At 45.8% G+C, this 20,442-nt stretch overlaps 1 protein-coding gene across 1 annotated transcript in view; it reads right to left on the bottom strand.

The window, feature by feature from the left end:
- The window catches only part of LOC144806407 (CD5 antigen-like), a 381,883-nt gene that overhangs the window by 231,412 nt on the left and 130,029 nt on the right, over positions 1–20,442 (bottom strand). Inside the window, exon 6 of the mRNA XM_078672771.1 lies at positions 7,390–7,422. Within this exon, the coding sequence (XP_078528897.1) occupies positions 7,390–7,422 (33 nt within the window). The remainder of the gene's footprint in view (positions 1–7,389; positions 7,423–20,442) is intronic.

The following is a 20,442-nucleotide window of genomic DNA, read 5'->3' as shown; positions in this document are numbered from 1 at the left end:
TGGGCAGCTTTTGGTGTGGGGAGTATCGTCGTTTTGCCATTCCAGGTGACTTTCAGGCGGGCTGGATATAACATCGCATATTCAATCTGCACATTCCGCAGCTTGGTCTTTGCATTGGTAAATTCCTTCCGAGCCTGTTGCACTGCCAATGTGTAGTCTGGAAAGAACTCCAGTCGATTGCCTTGATATTCAATATCTTTCCGTTCCCGTGCCATCCTCGGTATACCATCCCGGTCACGGTAGTTCAACACCCTTGCTACAATAGGCCGAGGGGACGTACCCAGTGGTGGTCTAGGCGCCAAGGAGCGATGAGCTCGCTCTAGTATGAAGATGGATGATAGGTGGTCTGCACCGAAAACCGCTCTGCAGAGTTCCTCAACATACGGCTCCATGCAGCCTGTGTTGGCGGACTCCGGTATTCCCGCTTTTCGAATGTTATTTCTTCTTGAGCGTGCCTCTAAATCTTCGGCCTTGTTCTTGATTACCTCTAGTATCTTGTCCATCCCGCCGCATTTGGTGGTACTAGCGTGTGCTTCATCCTCCACTGCCGACAATCGTTTTTCCGCTTCATCTAGCCTCTCGCCTTGTCTATCCATTTTCGCCACCATGTTATCCATACGACAAGTTAGGTGGTCCAGTTTGCCGTTGATGTCCTGGAGGCTAGTTTGAATAGCTTTCAATATGGCTTTCATACTGTTCTCCTTGGCGCCATCCGTACCTGCCTCGTCTTCGGTTACATTCGTGGGGCCGCGTACCGATCTACGCGATTCAAAAGTTAGTTGTGGCCGTTGCGTCTCCGGTTTTCCCATTGTTGCTTAAGTGGGGGATAGCTTGTTTAATGGTATATTTGAATCTGACTGAAGTTGTGAGCTGCGGTTATTCCCACCTTCTTGCGCTTCTTCCTCAGCACGCCGCCTTTGCCACGTGTGCTGCCGCAGTAGTCAACCCAACATTTGTTCTCTGTGGTCAGTATGAGCAGTGTAGTCACCAGTAGATGTACAGGGGTTCAGAGGTGGATGACAGCTCACATCAGTGGATATTATCTGCGTGGCCCAATAGTGCGTAATTTCGGCGGTAGCACAGATGTGTCCTGCAATAGAAGTGGCAATCCGCAGTGTGGGTTTTGTCAGGGATCGTTTCTAGCTCCCGCTCAGGATGACCTCCCCAGTTCAAATGGACCTGTGTTCCCGCTGCGCAGCGATATCAGCAGTCAGCAATAAGTGTTGTTATACCTCTTGCGCAAACCGCAAACCTGCCCGCTTGCATTAGTAGAAAGTGGCATATAATTAAGCAGACGTTCTCGACACTTGCATTCTGCACCTACGCATGTATGGGGGTCTCTGTGCAGTCCACCAGCCCAGGATGTCAGTACCAGTGGAGGTGCATCAGCTCGATCTTTTGTGGCGCCATGTCACCATTAACCACAGTATGCCACAGGATGCAGCGCTAATTAAGGGGTCGCCATTGTGATCATGCCTCTCCGCGCTACAGGTGACATTCATGCATTTCCATGAGTCTTACCCCAGTGATTATATTCCCAGATCATGGTCGGGTAGAGCAGCTGAGGTTCAAAGCAACCGATGTGGTTGTCGTGCATTTCTCGCGTACATCGCGGTTATTTTACGCTATGCTGTTTTCGCGCCTAAGTAGTAGAGCGCTCCAAAATGCCTCAGAGTGTTCTTATGTTGGGGATTTGCCGGTTTTCCGTCATTTCGCAGTGTCGCTACATTCACAGACTGCAATCTGGCCCAGTAGCGGAGTTTTCAGCATAGGGAGCTGTGCATTAATACAGCGCGATGGCCGCCATCTTGCCAGCTTTCAGCCCGGTCGTCCCAGCAGTCTATATCAGCATTTTTCTACACTTTGAGACAATATTACAACACTATGGCTGCATCATCAGTTGCCTGGGGTGTGCCGATCAGCAATTCTGCCTGTAGATCCACGGGCACGGCCTTAAACGCGGTAATTTAGTCCGATCATTATTCCGTCTGGCAGGGATGCCTCATTAGTTCTCTAGCGCCTCCAGGCCTTGCAGTAGTTGTAGGAAACTGGAGTATTATGTGGTGATGCTGTTTAGGCTTCACCATGTAATGTTTAAAAGATGCCCAAAATATGCTCCTTGGATTCACAATAATAAATCCTTAGCTCACTCCTAGAAGTGCGGCAGAGAGCAGTCAGGCTTTTCCAGAGAAACATGTCTTTCGCATTTTAGAGTACCAACATGGAAGATAAGTAATTGACCCGGCTCAAAGAAAATCCGACTCCAATTTATAAGAAAAGCAGATTTTTAAAGAAATAATACATCAAAATGAACACAATTAGATGCATAGAACTGGAGTTAGGTTTTTTAGAAGAATTCATATATCAGCCCAATTCGATGCTGTAAACTTTGCCATTGCGGTCAATGGGAAAAAGGGATGTTTGACGATACAATGCAAACTATCACAACGCATGCTTTTACAAGGTGGCTTTTACTAAGCAAGCTTCATTACTATCTAATTTACTATTCTAACACCAGCGGGTGCTTACCTCAGGGAAGGTGCTGGTAATTGTTGTAACGGCTGCGTTGTAAAAGCATTGTGTTTTAATGCATGCGTTGTAATGGATTTTCCCCTTGCAAAAGGTATAAGTGACAATCGGTCACTTGCAGGTCGAGTTATGGAGAACCCACAGAGTGTTAAGGTGATGCAGGTCCCCGGACCAAGCGACTACTGTCAGTTCAATTTTACCTGGCCTCAGAAGCCTGAGTGCAGAGTTGTCCTGGCTGTCTTTGGTGCTGAAGCAAAAGCCTTGGGAGAACAGGGATTATAGATAAGACTGTGCTAGCGAGGACATGTGTGCAAAAGGTCAACTACGAGGCCACTGTCATGGTCAGTTCAAGGTGTTGCATGGTTGCCTCTTGTTGAAATGTCGAGGAAAGGGAGTGGCAACCAGACCGGTCACCAACAAGTCTTGGTAGTGGTAAGGTCAGCAAATCAGTACTTCAGCGTCACAAGGTCCAGGGAGAACGTAGCCACCTTCAATTTCCTGAGATCAGGACTATATTTCCCACAAAGCATTGGATCATCTACTGTTAGACTTGGCATCTTTTGGCGTGTTTCCCCTGAGTTTGTGCTTTCTGGTCTCCCGGATTTGACTCACACTGTGTTCCCACACTTCAGGCGCCGCCCGTGGGCCTCCTACTTCCTAACCTTTGTTTCTGTAGTGTAGCCCCAGCGATTCCCTAGGCCCTAGGCCTATTCACTATTTTTGAAGTGGTTCTTATACCACTTACTTAGTATATGGTTCGTGAGGCCCCTAGGGCAGAACTGTATTTGTGCAACTTATAGTATGCTTAATGAGTAACTTGTAATGTATTTCGATCTCTAACCTCATAAAGAGTGCAGAGGGGTTGTGTTAGAAATAAATACATATATATTTGATATATACCTGGGGCCTCATTTATGAGTCGATGCGTCACTTTTACGCCGCTGGTGCGTCACTTTTTGCCACACACCAGTGGCGTAAAAAATGCGCCTTGTTGAGCCATATTTACAAAGTGACGTATCTAGGTAGATGCGTCACTTTGTAAACCCCTGCGCCACATTATACCTGCGCCAGGTATAATGTATGCAAGGAGGGCGTATTGACGCAAGAAAGGGTTGTTGAAGTGACGCAGTGAAATCTATGTGATTTCACTGCGCCACTTCTAGGACACAAATGCGCCAATTTCTTACGCCTGCCTCACAGCAAGCCCCATGTGAAAGGATACATTGCTGGAGTTGCGTCACTTTTGTGACACACTCCAGCAATGTGCCACTTTTGCGCCATACAGATACGTCAGAAATACTGACGTATCTGTAACTCCTTGCGCAATGATGTGTCATACATTAAATATTTTATAAACAAAAGATTAGCCTACCCTTCATGTATTTGATTATTGCAATTACTGAGAGCAAAATGGATAAACACGTTCCTTCTGTTTACCATAAAAATTTAATTTTCAATTCATTCATTATTTCCTTTTTTTTTAAAAAATGTATTCATATGTGGGAAAAGGTACACATTGTTATTTCAATTTTAACCCACATAGCATAATTCTGGAAACCAAAGCACATCTCGTGGCTGGGCAGAATTCACGCGCTAAAGATGGTCCTCCTGCCCAAGTTTTTATATCTTTTCCAGGCACTCCCTATACCAATGGATATGGATTTCTTCCGGCGCCTCAAGACCCAGATGCTTCGCTTTATGTGGCAAGGGGGTAGGGCGCGGTTCTCCTTTGCTACTCTGCGTCGGCCGCGTAAGGAGGGAGGTGTGGGCCTCCCCGATATGCACCTATACTACAAAGCAGTTTAGTTACGAGTTTTGGTGGAGTGGTCCCAGCAATTCTCGGAAAAACATTGGCTGCATATGGACAGGAGTGTAGCGGGGAGGTCGATCTGGGATCTGGCGTGGAAGCCTAAGAAGGATAGGCCCAAAAACGCGTACATCAGTACCCCCACTGGCACCACCCTGAAGGTTTGGGACACAGTGTCTAGCGATGAACACTGGACTACGTTCCCATCCCCCCTTACGCCAATACACTTCAACCCGGCCTTCCCACCGGCGTTGCATGAAGGGCCTTTTGAGATATGGAGGGAGGGAGGATGTATGGCTCTCACGCACCTGTTTCATGGCCATGCCCCGCTTACCTTTGCCAACTGTATGCGGAGTCCCTGCATCCGAAAGATTCCGCCACCTCCAACTACTGCATTGGGCCACAACGCCATTGGCAATGAGGCAGCCGCAAGGCCCCCCTCTCCCTTTGAGGCCTTCATCTTGCGGACCACTGCCATGAGGGGCGCTATCTCCTTTCTTTATAACCTGCTGCTTACTTCCGCCGTATCACCTCGCCCCAGGTATATGGATCACTGGGAGGAAATCATCGGACGAGAGATTTCTGAAGTTGAGTGGTCGTCCCTATGGCGGGACATCACGGCACATAACCATTCGGTGGCTTTGAGGGACGCCCATCTCAAAACTCTCATGGACTGGTATCTGCACCCAGCCAAGTTACATTGCATCTTCCTGTCTATGTCGGACAGATGCTGGAGGGGCTGTGGTTTGCTGGGAGATTTCTGCCATATCTGGTGGGACTACCCGATCATCCGCCCATACTGGGAGGAGATCCTCTCCCACATCAAAGAGATTCTTGGTTACCCGATAGCTGACTCGATGGCCCATGTGCTACTGGGGCTTCGGGACCCAGCTCTCGAGCACCAGACCCGAGCTGATAAAAACATCTTGTGGCTATGTGTCGGAGCCGCCAAACTTACTCTGGCAGCGGCCTGGAAAAAACCGGAGGCCCCAGCACTGTCCCGGTAGCATGCGAAGTTGTGGCAGCTGCTGAGCATGGAACGAGTAGCAGACATCTTCTTGGGCAATTTCAAGAACTTTGTATTCCGCTGGGGACCCTTGGTCCGCTTCCTTTCGAATGGGTTACCTTCTGCAGTGTGCCCGTCTACGGTGCGGGCTCTCCACTTATTTCAGGTATGATTGTGGAATTAGGTTGAATGAATTATTGTATGATGTCGCCATCACCTGGGGGGGTGGGAAGGGTGGGAGGTGGGGTAAGTTCTTTGTTGGTTCGTTGTTTGAGACACCCTCAATGATAAATGAGGCATACAAGAGACCTGTACGGTAGGCGATGTGTATGGGTTCTAATGTTCCGGTCTCTCGGGGCGTCACGCCCATCGAGGTCTTGAATTGTGACCAGTGTTGTCTTGCGCCTCGCTGCCCTAATGCCCCGTTGAACTGCCTTATGGGCTGCATGGCTACCGCTCTTTGGAACTCATAATCCTTGCTTTTTTGCCTCTACATGTGCCCCCTGTGTGGGAAGTTGTGCGGGATTGTCGCTATTCTTCTTTCTGCTTTCTCTAATCAAACAAATAAAGATTTTTTTTTTAAAGTGATGGTTAGTTTACTTTTGTTATTGAAACTTTTAGAAAGTTGGCATTTTTTTTACTGTAGCCTTTGGGGCAGCACACATATTAAGAGGAAGTAACAAGGAGAAACAAAGATGTTTTTCCCTCATTATGTCCCACCTGGGGAGGCGTAGGGGTTTGCTGCATTGCCATGTTTACCAGTAATGGTAAATCTAAAAATGCACCAAAATCCATGGGTCAATGCGTGGGAACACCCACGCTGCACCAATGAAAAGTCTTCCCGAGTCAGAGCAACACAACGCAATGATTCGTGCTCCACTGCGTTACTCTAGATTTATCAAGTCAGGCAAATCCGCCCAAGATGGGTGATCTATGAGAAGTGTGGCAATGATTTCTGTTGTGGGACAGTCAAACAATGTTTGTGAACACCTACAACCTATTTCATGAGGAATTGATATACTGCTTTATCATTATTTCACACAATAAAATCTAGCAAAACACCTTACGGCGCTATATTGCATATAAAGAAGAGGTCAGGATTGTGGTGTATCTGTACAAATATGGCACATTTCTGATCTTTATCATAATGGAACACCTTCAGGCTCCAACCAGTGGCACAGCATTGCTAATTGCATTTGCAGCCAAATTATATATTTTATTTCTATTTCAGCACTTTACTCCTTTTTAAATGCTTTTTCCACTCGACCAATAGTTGCTTTTTACATCCACAAGCCAGGAAACGCTATTTACCCTACAATAAACATTTCTGATCTTTGCCTGCTCTGGCACACAACTGCTGCTTGGCACCAAAACAGGCACCACTTGCACCATGGTGCAAGTCTGCTTGCATTGCGGGTAGAATTTTTTGGGCAGGCAGGGACACCTTCCTGCCCAAAAACAGTAATCCGAGTTGTTTTCCTCTTTCTATGTGTGCAGCGGAGGAAACAAAGAGGAGAAATTATATAAATATTTGTCAACAGTGTTCGTAAATCTGGAAATGCTTCAGAATCCATTGGTGGATGTGTGGTAACACCCTCGCTCCATCCATGGGATGTCTTCTGAGGGGCCGAGTACCTCTGGCCCAAGACTTGCCCTACGCTGTGTTACTCCAGAACTACCAAGCAATGCAGGGCCGTACAGGGTGGGCTGCGTGGCTTTGTAAACCTTATGTTAGCTTGCTTGACGCAAGGTCAAAGCAATATATTAATATATTTGGCCCTTAGCTCCTAGCTTTCTTATGGAGCCGCAAAGCAGGTATTCCAAACCTAGTTGAAGCGCTTACACCACGGTTCAGTCACAATCATGGCCACGTACTAAGGGTGTGTCTGTAGGGACACGTGGTAAGAGCTAAGCACTTATCAGTATGGTCAGTAGTATGATCAAAACTGTGATAAGCTATATAAAAAAATTAGCAAACATGAATCACAATATATCCTATGGCAAAACAAGTGTAAACATATGCATATATTCTTGAAAACTCATTTACCTTTGTACATCTGTGGTTGAAGTTTCCTCTTCTCTATAAAGAGAAACAAATGAAAATAAAATCATTAACCCTTGCTTTAAATAGGAATAGATGCCCAAACAATAAATGTGTACGAATGCAGACTATATCAGCAAATGTCTCACAGTGTGTAGAGGGAAAATGATACAGTCTGTGTTGAGACGTTCCCTGGATCTCTTCACCAAACCAGCATGTTTAAGGATCAATAGGTGCTTGTTCTAGAGTCTCGGGCCCAGATTTATAATATTTTCAGACAACGCACCAAGACATCTTGCTGCACTGCATGGAAGGGAAACGGCAGGAAGGCACCATATCTATCAAGATATGACGCATTCCTGTTCTCTGCCGAAGCTGGTGCACAAACCGCTGCCTAGTGCCAACGCAGACACCCTTACACCATGTTGCAAGGTTGCCTGGGTTACAGGCAGGATTGTTTTTGTGTAGGAAGGTACACTTTCCTGCACAGAAACAATCGTCAGAGTTTTTTCCTCTTTCTAAGTGTGCTGCAGAATGCTGCCCACTTTGAAAGAGGAAACAACGAGTAGACGTAAAGATATTTCTTGTAGCGTTTCCCTGGGAAGGCATGGAATTCTGAGGCTTTCCCATGTCTACTAGTATTGGTTAATATTTTATGCCCTCCCATGGCAGATTTATGCAGACAGTAAGTTGCGCCACCTTGTCTTACTTCAGCTTTACCACGCCACACAGGTCCACACAGGGTGGCCCTGCGTGACTTGGCAAATCTGATCTATGGATGACGTTGCCCTTGCATCACCTTGTGTGACGCGAGGGCAACGCAATCCATTAATAAACCTAGCCCAGTCTATATACAAAGAGAGCCTGTTGAGGTGAACTGGCTTCATCTGTAAGCCTTTTGAACTCCTGTCTGATGAATAATGTGCTCCATGTAGTGTATACATAACTAGAAATATTGATTTAGAAGCAAGATACGCGTGTTTACCTGCAACAAACGTCTCATCTTTCACGCAACAGACTGTCAATCAATCAATCTGGATGCATAAAGTGCGGCTAATCACCCAATAAGTTATCCAGGTGCTTGCAGGTTATTCGAACAGCCAGCTCTTGAGGGCCATTCAGAATTCCGGAAGTGAGGTGATGGCCCAGAGGTGCGTGGGTAGACTGTTCCAGACCTTTGCTGTGATGTGGAAGAAGGAGCATCCACCACTTCTGCTCCGGTAGATGCAGGGAGTATGGGCAAGTGCAAGGGAGGTGGAGCATTATCTTCGTGACTATTGGTGGACATTCAGGTGGTGGGTAATGTAGGTTGTGTAGAGCCTTGTATGAGTGGATCAGCAGCTTGAATTGGCATCTCTTCTGTATGAGGAGCCAGTGGAGTTGCCTAGGGTAGGATATGATGTGGGTTCATCGGGGAAGGGCAAGGATGAGTCTGGCTGCAGTGTTCTGTATGGTTGTAAGTCTCTGTAGGAGGCGTGTGGCAATTCCTACGCAGAGGGCATACCATAGGTTGGCTGGTGATGAGGGCTTGTGTCACAGTGTGACTCATGTGTAGGGGTAGCCACTTGAGGATCGTACGTAGCATGCGCACAGTGCAGAGGCAGAGGAAATGGTGTTGATCTGTGATTTCACTGTGATCTTGTTGTAAATGATGATTCAGAAGTTTCTGGCATGATCGGAGTGAGAGGGTGCGGGTCCTAGGTCTGATGCCCACCAGGAGTCATTCGATGTGTAGCTGCTGTTGCCAAAGTTCTGTACTTCCATCTTGTCTGTGTTCATCTGCAGGCAGTTGTTCTTCATCTAGTCAGTGATGTTTGTCATGCATCTGTTGAAGTTGTTTCTGATGATGTTGGACAGCGGGTCATATTTGTGTTAAGAGACCTGGGGGACGCCGCAGGTGATCTCCTTGGATTCAGAGGTGAAAGGTGGGAGGTGGAGCCGTTGGGTTCTTCCTGTGAGGAGGGAAGTGATCTATCTAAGCGCGTCCCCTTGAATGCCGATGTGGTGGAGTTTTTCGATCAGTATGTGGTGGCATACTTTGCCAAAGGCTGCCGAGAGTTTGAGGAGGATCAAAGCTGTTTCTGTAAAAAGCCTTCTATCGAGGAGAGGGACTCATTGCAGTTGTTTTATTGTTGCATAGTTTTTCTCGGTGTCCGTTGGTTGAACAATATTTGAGCTACTGTCTGAAAAAAGTATTTATACAATTAATGTGTTGCAGCATTTGATATATGAATAGATGGTAGTGGTGGAGGGGCTACTTCCTCACACCTTGCATGTTAAAGACTGAGAACACTGGAGCAGTGGTGGGGGAGGGGTTACCTACATGTGTAATTTTTACCTCAAACCCTGGGCTCCTCACATAGGACTCGAATATTAAAGATATTATAATCCAAAGGTCAAGGGAAAGTACCTGGAAGAACCTGCAGAAATTAGAGATGCCGCGAGACAATCTTCTCAGATCTGGGAGATTTGTGCAGATACTGTAAAAAAGAGGTTCTTGCGACTGATGAAGAGGTTCCATCAACTGATGAGCAAAATGGTCTACACAACCTAATGATTAGGGGGCATATCTTGAATATTTGTTTTGCAGGTTTGCTCCTGTGTTTGTTGTGGTCCATGTTCACTGAAGCTATCTAGGGCTGCTGCTCAGTCTCTCAGTGTCAGAGTGTCTAGGAAGTGCCAAGGAGAGGCAGAGTACAAGAAGAAGTCCTATTGATTGCAGCAGGTTGAAAGGTCAGTGCTGGCAACATTGGAGCCCTAATCTTTCACAAGGAAGGTGAACACAGCTATCCTGAGACACAACTTTGCCACAGATAGCTAATATGGAAATAAGTTATGAATGCCTAAGAGCGCATTATGACAAATAGCCAAAAAAAGGTGTCAGGAGTTAAGGTATTAAGAGAAAGATACACTTTGGCTCCAGAATCAGCCAATACTGTAAGGTACCAGGTACAAATCTTTATCAATGCAATTCTTGAAAATATTCCGAGTGACGCTGGAACAAGCCTAACTTTTGGGGTCAGAACAATATTTATGAACACATAATTTAAAGTTTCTTCACTGTCACAAAAAACACTAAGACCAGCTGAGTGTTGATTACCTGGAGAAATCGCTGCTAATCATTGGGTCCCTACAACCCAGCAATTAAAGCATGGTGAATCATGGGGGGCATGGCTAGCCAGCCAACATGGCGGACGTGAGTCCTTAACGCTCAGACTGATATCCCCCTTTAATCCATCAAACTTATCCTGAAAGTGAGCCATACACGTCGGTAACAAGTGGGACCAGGCAGCTAAGGAATTGCTGCATCCAGTGAACCCTGAGCTGAGTCGTTTCGCCCATCGGAACTGCGGCCGTTTTTGGTGAGGATTGAAGGAGCCTGCTAGCTGTGAGGCCGCGCACGGGCAATCCGGGATGGAAGAAGGTCGCCCGCGCTTAGTCGGCTGCTCCTACAGCGGCAGAGAATAGTCATCCACGTCGGAACCAAGTGGGGGTGGACGGCTGAGGCATCGCTGCAGTCGGAGACCCCTGAGTTGTGCCGCTTTGCCCCCCGGGGCTGTAACTGCTGTGGTAAGAAAAACGGGGGCCTACTGACTGTTAGGCCGCGCATGGGCAATCCACGGCAGGGCGTGATCACCCGTGATTGAACAGCGACTCCTGTGATAGGGTAGAGCACCCCTCCCCGTTGGAAATATGTGGGGCCAGGCAGCTGGGGCATCACTGCAACGGAAAGCCCCGAACTGTGCTGCTTTGCCCCCTGGGACTGCAATCACCGAGGGGACAAAAACTGAGGCCCATAAGCAGCAAAGCCGTGCGCGGGCAGCGAACGGCAGGAGGCGGACGACTGTGATTAGGTGGGGGCCCCCCCTCGGCGGCGGAGAATGGCTGGAGTGGAGGGCCAGAGGCCTCATTACAAGACACCAGGAGCGGCGCAGCGGCACATCCCAGACTTTGCCTTGCGGTGGCACAATTGCAACTCACCTCGGCAGTGACAAGCCTGGTGAGTTGGGTCCCCAGCGTGTTGCTGCTGCTGTTGTGCGTGGGTGGCCACTGTGCAGCAAACCAGGCCCCTGCGGGGTAAGCCTGAGACTCCGTGAAGACTCTGGGTAGCCTGGAGGCTGCACAGCAGTGGTTGGAGCCACCCTGCACTGGAGCAACCCGGTGAGTGCAGACAGTTAGAAAAAGCTGCTCACTTCTCTTGTTGTAGCCTCACTAGTAAGCAGTTCATTTTCCCTTCCGTAGCAACGACGGCAGACACACAGCGCTTGCAGCAGGGGGCCTCGGTGGACCTGTGCTGATGCTGGTGGGCAGAGGCAGCCTGCAGGAACACTGTCCGGCCCCTGGGTGTGTGGCCTAGTGAAGTCAAGCGGGTGAACACAGGGAACACCCCCATTTTGGGGCCTGGGAGACAAGCGAAGATTTCACCGACGAAGTAAACAGCAGGCGCCGGAGATGGGAAGCTGAGGTGGCCTGCCCCGTCAAAGGCAGAGAAAGGAGGTTCGGGGAGAGGTCTGCACGAGGGAGTCTATTGCGGCCTAGGGGCACTGATCCTCAATAAGCAACCGCGCTGTATTAACCGCTGATGAGCGCTGAGGAGGAGCACGGAGGTGGCGCTGAATGTGAGTCGGAGCTACGGATCCTCATTCTCATGCACAAAAGGCACCACAACATGCAGAGACAGGGCCCACACAGCTAGCCGCCTTTCGGGACACCCGTAATTACTACATTGTCCTGCAGCTGCGAGGACCTGCAACATCGCACCCCGCTACACACAATTTGATGTAACCAGACTTCCTCCTGCTAAGAGTTGCTGTCAACTGTCAACCTGCTGGAAATCCGGGATCCCTACCTCACTGGAAGACTATTAAAGAGGAGGCTGTACATGGGACCCACAGGCCAGAGCGCACAACCTCGCACATGGACGGTGACAAGTGGTGCGGCTGCCACTGGCGGCACCGCCTGGTCGCATCTCTTAAGTGGCTCATGCAGGTGCGGAAACCAGGTGCCTACCTGAAATCTTCAAAGTGATAGTACTACCAGTGTGACAACGCCTCTAGTAGCTAGTAGCGAATGCCCACTGCGCAACAGCTTGTGCTGGGCTGGATGTGAGCCAAGATGCAGCAGGGACCCCTACGCACGGGCAGCTGGGACCCCATGTGCATGGGTGCTGGGGGAAAGATGGAGGTGATGACCACGTCCCTGGCAGCCAAAATGGACTCAGTACTCACACCAGTGGAGAAAATCAATGCCGCATTAGAACACACCAGAACCTCTCTGGAAACACGGATAGAAAAGGTTACCTCGGACTTCACGATACTCCATGCAAATCATTGTAAACTGGCTGAAAAAGTCACTGCACAGGGCCAAACGCTCAGGGAACTCCAGCCTGTTACTCAAAGCCATACAGCTGCTCTACAAGACATGATAGACCACATTCACGCCCTTTAAGATAGAGCAGAAGATGCAGAGGGACGCTCCCGCCGCAACAACATTTGCGTGGTGGGTCTGCCAAAGGGTGAGGAAGGAAGGAACCCAGAGCAATACACAAAGCGTTGGCTGCGAGATCTCCTGCCCCAGGGAACATTGTCAATGCAGTTTGCGGTGGAAAGAGCCCACCGCGTGCCGGCACAGAAACCCCAACCAGGAGGCAGGCCACAACCATTCATTTTTAAACTGCTCCACTATAGGGATAGAGATGCGGTACTGCATGAAACTCGCAAGATGGAAAGCCTCAAGGTGAGCGGTAGTCAAGTTATGCTCTTCCCAGACTACACCGCCCTTGTGCAGCGTCGTAGAAGCACCTACGCGGAGGTGAAGTGCCAGCTCAGAGTTCTGGAGCTACCGTACTCGCTGTTATTCCCGGCCCAGCTGCGAGTGGTTACGAAAGAAGGGACCCGCTTCTTTGACTCTCCTCTGGAGGCCTGGGATTGGCTGGAAGAGGTGGGTTGTGGACAGACACAAGACCTTCAGACCCGGATGGAGACCACCTAAGAGGCAGGAGAACCAGGCGATGCGGACGGCGAGGGACAATGCAAAGTGTGAAATCAGGGACTGCGGCCCGAGTCTGGAGAAAATAAGAGGGGCAAAACAAGACGCCCGGGAACCGGTTACGACCCTTGGATCTCCACATCCTAAAGAACGATTGGACTCCTAAACACAAAACACGTTGGTGGTCAGCAGCTCTTCCTCACCATCAACTGAAATTTCTGATGACCTCTGCCTGGTATGTATGTAGAAATTCGCTATTTTTTAGCGATTTCTTAAAATTCCTTAATTGTGATTAGCAAATTGCTAATCACAATTAAGGAATAATTTCCCATTCATTTCTATGGGCCAGGAGGCCCATAGGAAGGAATGTGAAATGATTCTCAATTTGCGATTCGCAATTTGCTAATTGCAAATTGAGAATAATTTCAAGGGTGCAAGGGTGTCTTGAGGACACCCTGCTGCCCCCCTGAAATTGATATGTGTGCGCATATGGCGTACATACATGCCCTAAGGGCATGTATGAGCGTTACATGCCACCTTTACATTTGTAAGAGAATTAGCAAATTACTACCAACTACAAGTTGGTGGTAATTTGCGATTTCTTAGTGTGAATTCGCGAAACTTTCTTGTTTCTTACATACCATTTAAGGAATCGCTTTTTGCCATTCCTTAAATGGTAGCGCAAAAGTAAGGAATCGCAAATTTTTCGATTCCTTAATTTTGCGATGCGATTTTTTTCATACATTGCATATCCTGTTTTTTTTACGCAAACGCTGCTGTTTTGCGATTCGCAGCGTTTGCGACAAAAAAACGCTTGATACATCTGCCCCTAAGTTCTAAACACAGTAAAACATATCTAAACATGATGTGTTAAACCCACCCAAAATACATAAAAATGCATCAGTACTGGTTGTACATGAAAAGATCATTTTGCTGTACGCATTTAAACCAATGTTTCCTTCAAAGCATATAATTTGATAATTGAAATGCTTTCCGAATGAATCATGAAACTACATTTATGAAATGGCTCTTAATTACAGAAAAAAGTCAAGACCATTCCATGGTCGATTATATAAACTGTTTGAATGAGGACAAGGTCCAATATTGTCTCTTGTAAGCTTTTCAAAGAATGTCTAGTGCTCTATGAATGGTTCTACTATGAGCAGTATATAACACTAAATAAACGGCAGTCTTTCATTCATGTCTACACCTCAGCTTATAAGTGTCACTGATTGATTGATTGATTGATTGATTGATTGAGCTTTCTGTACTACCCCCAGTCTAGTTGTTTTCCCGACGGACCTGGTCCACCACACATGACGTCATCTAATTGAGCCGCCCTTGGCTGTCCACGCCTCCGCGCCCCGGCGTTCTCAATACATAATGTGGCGTGCGGCCCGATCCGTTACTCATACCAGAATCCCTCCAGACGCTGTGGGCGCACCATCACGGCAAGTAAGTCCTCCTATCTGGATTAGCTGACATTGTGGCACCCTTTCTTTGTTATACCGAGCAACTAGCGCCCCAATACATCCACACGATTCTCTAATGCAATTCCTTAATTAAAGCCACGCACTCATTTGACCTGTACAAAACCGAGTAGCTAGCATTAGAGCACTGTTAATTTCGATAATATCGAGCGTAATGCATCAGACCTAAGACACCTCCTATTGCATTTTTATTTTAGATACTGCCACTGGTTTCAAGGGGCCATCAACGCCCGATGTAAACCACTAAACGAAAATTAACCCTCAATCTATTCAGGTAATATTCCATTCCACACTATATTGTTCTATCTTTTTGATAAAACAGGTAGCGCTATACCATCATTTATATAATTCCCAACCCTTTCTTCAACAGATTGACCCTAAGTGATCCCAGCAGTTTACGTGTTAAGTACTTTTATCATTTTGCTTTTCTTGTTATACAAAGTTTTACTGGAGGCGAGCAAGACATCGCATACATCATATAAACGCTGAACATTATAGAAGGTATATTTAGCATTGAGCCCATTAGCTCCACATTATTGTCACCCCCGATAGCAAGATTTTACATTGAGCTATTTTTTTCTTGCATTGTTTTCAACAAAGGTTGCCTCATATCTTAAGGACGGCATCAAATTAACTCTTACCGTCCAACACCTAACTGAAGGTTAGCTACAACATTGTGCATATAGATGTCTGCAATCCCATTGTGACTTTCCCATCACCTTTCCACAAATAGGTAACTTTTCATCAAAACTTATTTTGCAGTTTTATTCAAATTAGGGAGTTTCCTACCCCCTTTTGTCTGTCTAATCCTATGTTATTGCCTTGTTTAAGGACGGCAGACGTATTATGCACCACCTGATTATGACACCTGCAACCCACCTTTTCGTTTATCTTTAAACGCTGTTTTAGGTAAGGGTCTCTAAAATTCATCATGTCACCGTTATCCCGTGGGGTCCTCACTTGTATTAGCATATTCTTACCTAAATTTAGGGTGGCCTTTCCATCTTTTCCACACCTTTATAGAAGATACTCCCCTCACATTCACGTTAATTTCGAGCGCATTTTTGCACCTATGGGTTTGGTGATTTGGACTTTCTTTTCTCTTCTACCTGGCACCAACCAGCCACGCTATTTCAGCCTCTTTATATGCTCACTAGCATATGTGATTCATGGCAGTGTACATTTGTAAGACATGTCTGTTTATACATTTTATCTTTTTTTAGAATTCTAAAGTGGTTCTCCCGAAGAAGGCGTGTCTAACGCCGAAACGTGCGTAGAGATTACTCATTCATCCACTTGGCTGTTTTTATGAATATATGTTTGACTTTTGCAACGTGGTTTTAAATGTGATGGATTATGAATGTTAGAATCCCCCATATCATTTTTCTTATTGATTATTTGTTACATGTATTTTAATAAACTTATGCTGTATATTTAAAATAAATCAGATCTTTGTGACATTGTCTTTCAGTCCACCTTCCTGTACACTGTTTTACCTTTATTAATTTGTGTTTTTGTACCTTTATCAAGATTCAAGATTTATTTTCCCAAGAAATTTTTTGACGAAGCCTATCCATTTAAAGTTGCTAATATTGTCCAATGCCATGATGTCCTTTAAAATGACCCGATTGACAGCACATTCCTCGTTTGTCCAAACCCTATGCCAAAGAAGAACTGGCTGAATTTTAATAGTATCTGTAATATAGGGTATACCCAATTCAGCATGGCATATCATCGTTGCAGTACTTTGGGGTACGGACAAAATGTGACATAAGAACTTGTTTTCCATGGTTTGAATCACGCTAACATTTGAATACCCCCATAATCCGGCACCATAAGTGGCTACAGATATACAGGTTGCATTATAAACAGTTAAAATCTCCTTTATGGGTTTTTACCTAATTTTTTCATAAAGCATTTTAGGGCCATAATGGTCTTAGAAAATAACAGAGATCTCGCATGAATTGCTGTAGTCCATGAGCCACCTTCATGGAACAATATCCCCAGATACGGGAAGGTAGGGGTCCTTTCTAAGGGATTGGTATTTATAAAGATTGGCTTCAAATGCTTGCTTGTTCTGGACCCACAGAACATAGATAAAGTTTTAGAACAATTAATTTTCAAATCTAAACCAAGCATGAAGGTGTTAAAGGCTGTAACCAAAGTTTGTAAAGCCATTGGTGTGCGTGCCATCAGAACGGCATCATCAGCGTACATCAGTGCAGGGACAGGCCTACCTCTCACCATAGGCATGTCTCTGCCCTCCTGCACGAGATGCTTCTCCATTCCATTTATATATAACAGGAATAAAAAGGGGGCTAGAACGCACCCTTGGCGCACACCCCGACCAATCCCAAATTGTCTACTGCATTCACCATTATTTCCGTACCTGACACTAGCAGTGGCCCCAGAATAAAGTTCTCTCAGAAAACATATAATGGCATTGTCTACCCCCAATTCGGCCATAATTGACCATAATTTGGTGTGTGACACACAGTCGAAGGCTGATGTTAAATCAACAAAAGTGAGGTATAGACGTTGTTTTTTAACCTTTATATATTTCTGTTGCAAGGTGAAAAGATTCAGACCTTGCTCTATGGTCCCCAAACCCTTTTGGAACCCAAATTGGAAATCACTTAACACCCCATTATCCTCAGCCCAGCTCTGTAGTTTTGCTAAAATCACTCTACCCAAAATTTTTATAGAGGAGTCCAATAATGAAATTGGCCTATAGCAAGTACAGCTTAGCCTGTCCCCTTTCTTAAAAATTGGGACTATTACCGATGTAAACCAGGTAGAAATTGGGCTATTTACCAAGGCGGCATTAAAAAGCTGAACCAGCAGTGGCCCCCATAATTCGATGTTAGCTTTATAGAGGTCAGCTGGTATGCCGTCTGGCCCTGCTGCCTTGCCCCCCTTAGTCGCCTTCAAACTTGATATAACTTCTGGAAGGGTTACAGTCAAAGTTCTGGTAGTGTCTAACTTTAACATCCCCACATCCTGGCCTGTGTCAGGGGTTGGTTCCACAGCCTTATAAAGGGAAGAAAAATGAGCCACCCACTCATCTTCTGTGATAGCAATTTCTAAGCGTGCTTTTTGTTCATATAAAAGGGGGGTATTAATAACCCTCCAAAAAGCAGCCGGATCCTTTGATTTTGAGGCAGCGCATAGATTGTCCCAAGCCTCCCTTTTTATCGAGGCCTTCCTGTCCTTCAGTGCTAAGTTGTAGTCCTTCCTAGCAATTCTAATTGGGATTACATCCCGTGGTCTTTTATGAATTGCAAGTCTAAGCTTTGTTAAGGCTCTAGTGCAGTTCCTATCGAACCATTTCCTATTGGACTTTAAAAAGTTTTTCCTTTCAACCCACAAAGCTTCCTTAATTGTACTAGAGATGGTATTAAAATGGGTTATTATTATTGTACCTTTATCAGTATTGTGTCAATGTATCTGCTATCCTTACAAGACCCCATAGTTGCCTAGGAATTGTTATTTTGATAAATATCTACTATGAGCAGATTACTTTGTGCCAAAAAATTAAAAAGTACAAATTTGGAAAAACAAAAAGTAGATCATAGAAAGAATAGAGTCTCAAGTTAGAAACTTTGTTTTGAAAAATGAAGGTCGAATTCAGGGTCTCTCAGAACACTGTGTGCCAAATCAAAAGTCAGTGTTATTGTTTGGAGAAAACATCAAATCTTCCAAGTCAGTAAAAAATGTGCTAAATGCTTCTGAAAAGGGTTTTGGGGTAGCAGGAAAATGGCGCTCGTACAGGTAACCTTGTCCGATATGGACTTGTGGGGAGTGTGAATATGTGGTGCAGCCAGAACAGAGGTAAACCCAAAACCTCCGGAAAGAGAGAAAGAGCTAAGAAACTCTTACTAGAGTATACTTTATTACAATGCTGGGCAGACATGTATGATCATAGGTTAATACATTAGAAGTTAATGGCGTGGTCAACACCTGTGGTTTTCTTTTTGAGTAGTTTTTGTGAAGATTTTCATGTGAAAAATTACAACAACGCCAGCCGACACGTGTTTTGCCAACAGGTCAGTGCCTGTGACTCTTCAGGGCTGGGGAACAATGTGGCAAGAAGAAAGTACATGAATGATGCAGTGAATCACAATAGGAATATACCTAGCAAAGTGGGAGCACTAAATTGGTGAGGTGTATACACATAACATCCATTAACAGTGGAAACCCTATTGAGACCAAAATTTTAATAAACAAAGGAAGAAGCATGTATCACTAACTACAATGTGACAGGAACAGGGTATCTGGAGTTTTTAAATCACTTGGAAGGCATACATGGTAGTTATTCGCAAGGATTTTAGAAACTGGGAGGGGAATAATAAGTGATTCACCTGGCCAGCACATTAACAGAGTGCTTCTCAGGGAATAAGTGAGCGTAACCAACTGTGACAATTCGAAACGCAGACAGAAAGAGTACGACAAAACGAATAAACACGGTCTGAAAATACATATCTTACCCATGTTAAGATGCGAGAAAATTGCGCCAGTGTGTGGAATTAATCTGTGGCGGTTAAAACAACACAAGGTCATGCGAAAATAGTTGTACTGTAAAGGTCAATGACCCTGGGACACAAAAAGGGAAGATATAAGTCGCATACCTGTCAGTTCAACGTAACTTTGGAGTTCAAAATATTATAATAGTAGTGCGTGCACATGTGCGGTGAAAGTGACAAAATAGATGCAAAAACATAATAGCAAAATTACAAACATTCTTAATCAACCAAGCCAAAAACATTTTGCACTGAGTGCGTAGCGTGTGTATGAGATCAAAAGATGAGGATACTGTAGGCCATGTGAAGAGGCCAAAGCGGTCACCATAATTAATTTAAAAAGGGGGTCACGTTTGCAAACTCTATCATGTAGTAAGGGAGGGCGCAACAATAGGTGCTGTTGTTGCGTCTAAGTATAATTAAAGGCAAAACTGGTGCCGCACGACCAGAACAGTCGCCTACCTTGATGCGCTTGTACGGAAAGTCTATGGAAAGAAAGAAAAGTGGGGCAAACGGAGAACCCTAATTAGTAACTAAAGTATGGCAGTTGAGAAATTACAGAAATAAGATACCCCATGCTTTGGTTACTCACTTATAGACCGGTGATAATTCCGAACCGGTATGTTGGTTCTCACATGCCGGTATGGCTGAAGGTAGTCAGGGTGCAAAATAAGGGTGATGAAACGCGGGCGGGTTCGTCCATGGTAAACTGGAGCCTGTAAATTTAAAAGGGGAGAATCAGGAATCGCTAGTGAGCGAGGGAAAGGTGTCGGTACACTGAAATGGTAACGCCTCGTTGGTTTGGTAACGGACGAACTCCTACCTGGTGTAACAGGCTGCACGAAGTTGCTCGTCTCTCAACGGAGTTTGTTTGGAGAACAAGAGAGGGGGCCGGAAGTGTCTTAAAAAGCGTCAGTCACGTAAAAAGACTAAAGCGCTGACTGTCAAAAATGCTGTGTCTCACTGACAGTGTGGACACGGAGGCCATCATGTGATTAATGTGTGGAAAATGGAATGCTTGGTTAAAAGTAAATGCACGATTTTGGGAAAGTGTCATGGTC

Source organism: Lissotriton helveticus, chromosome 1_2, assembly GCF_964261635.1.
Source record: "Lissotriton helveticus chromosome 1_2, aLisHel1.1, whole genome shotgun sequence".
Lineage (NCBI taxonomy): Eukaryota > Metazoa > Chordata > Amphibia > Caudata > Salamandridae > Lissotriton > Lissotriton helveticus.
The sequence above is the reverse complement of the archived record's forward strand: the minus strand, read 5'-3'. Positions and strand labels throughout refer to the sequence as shown.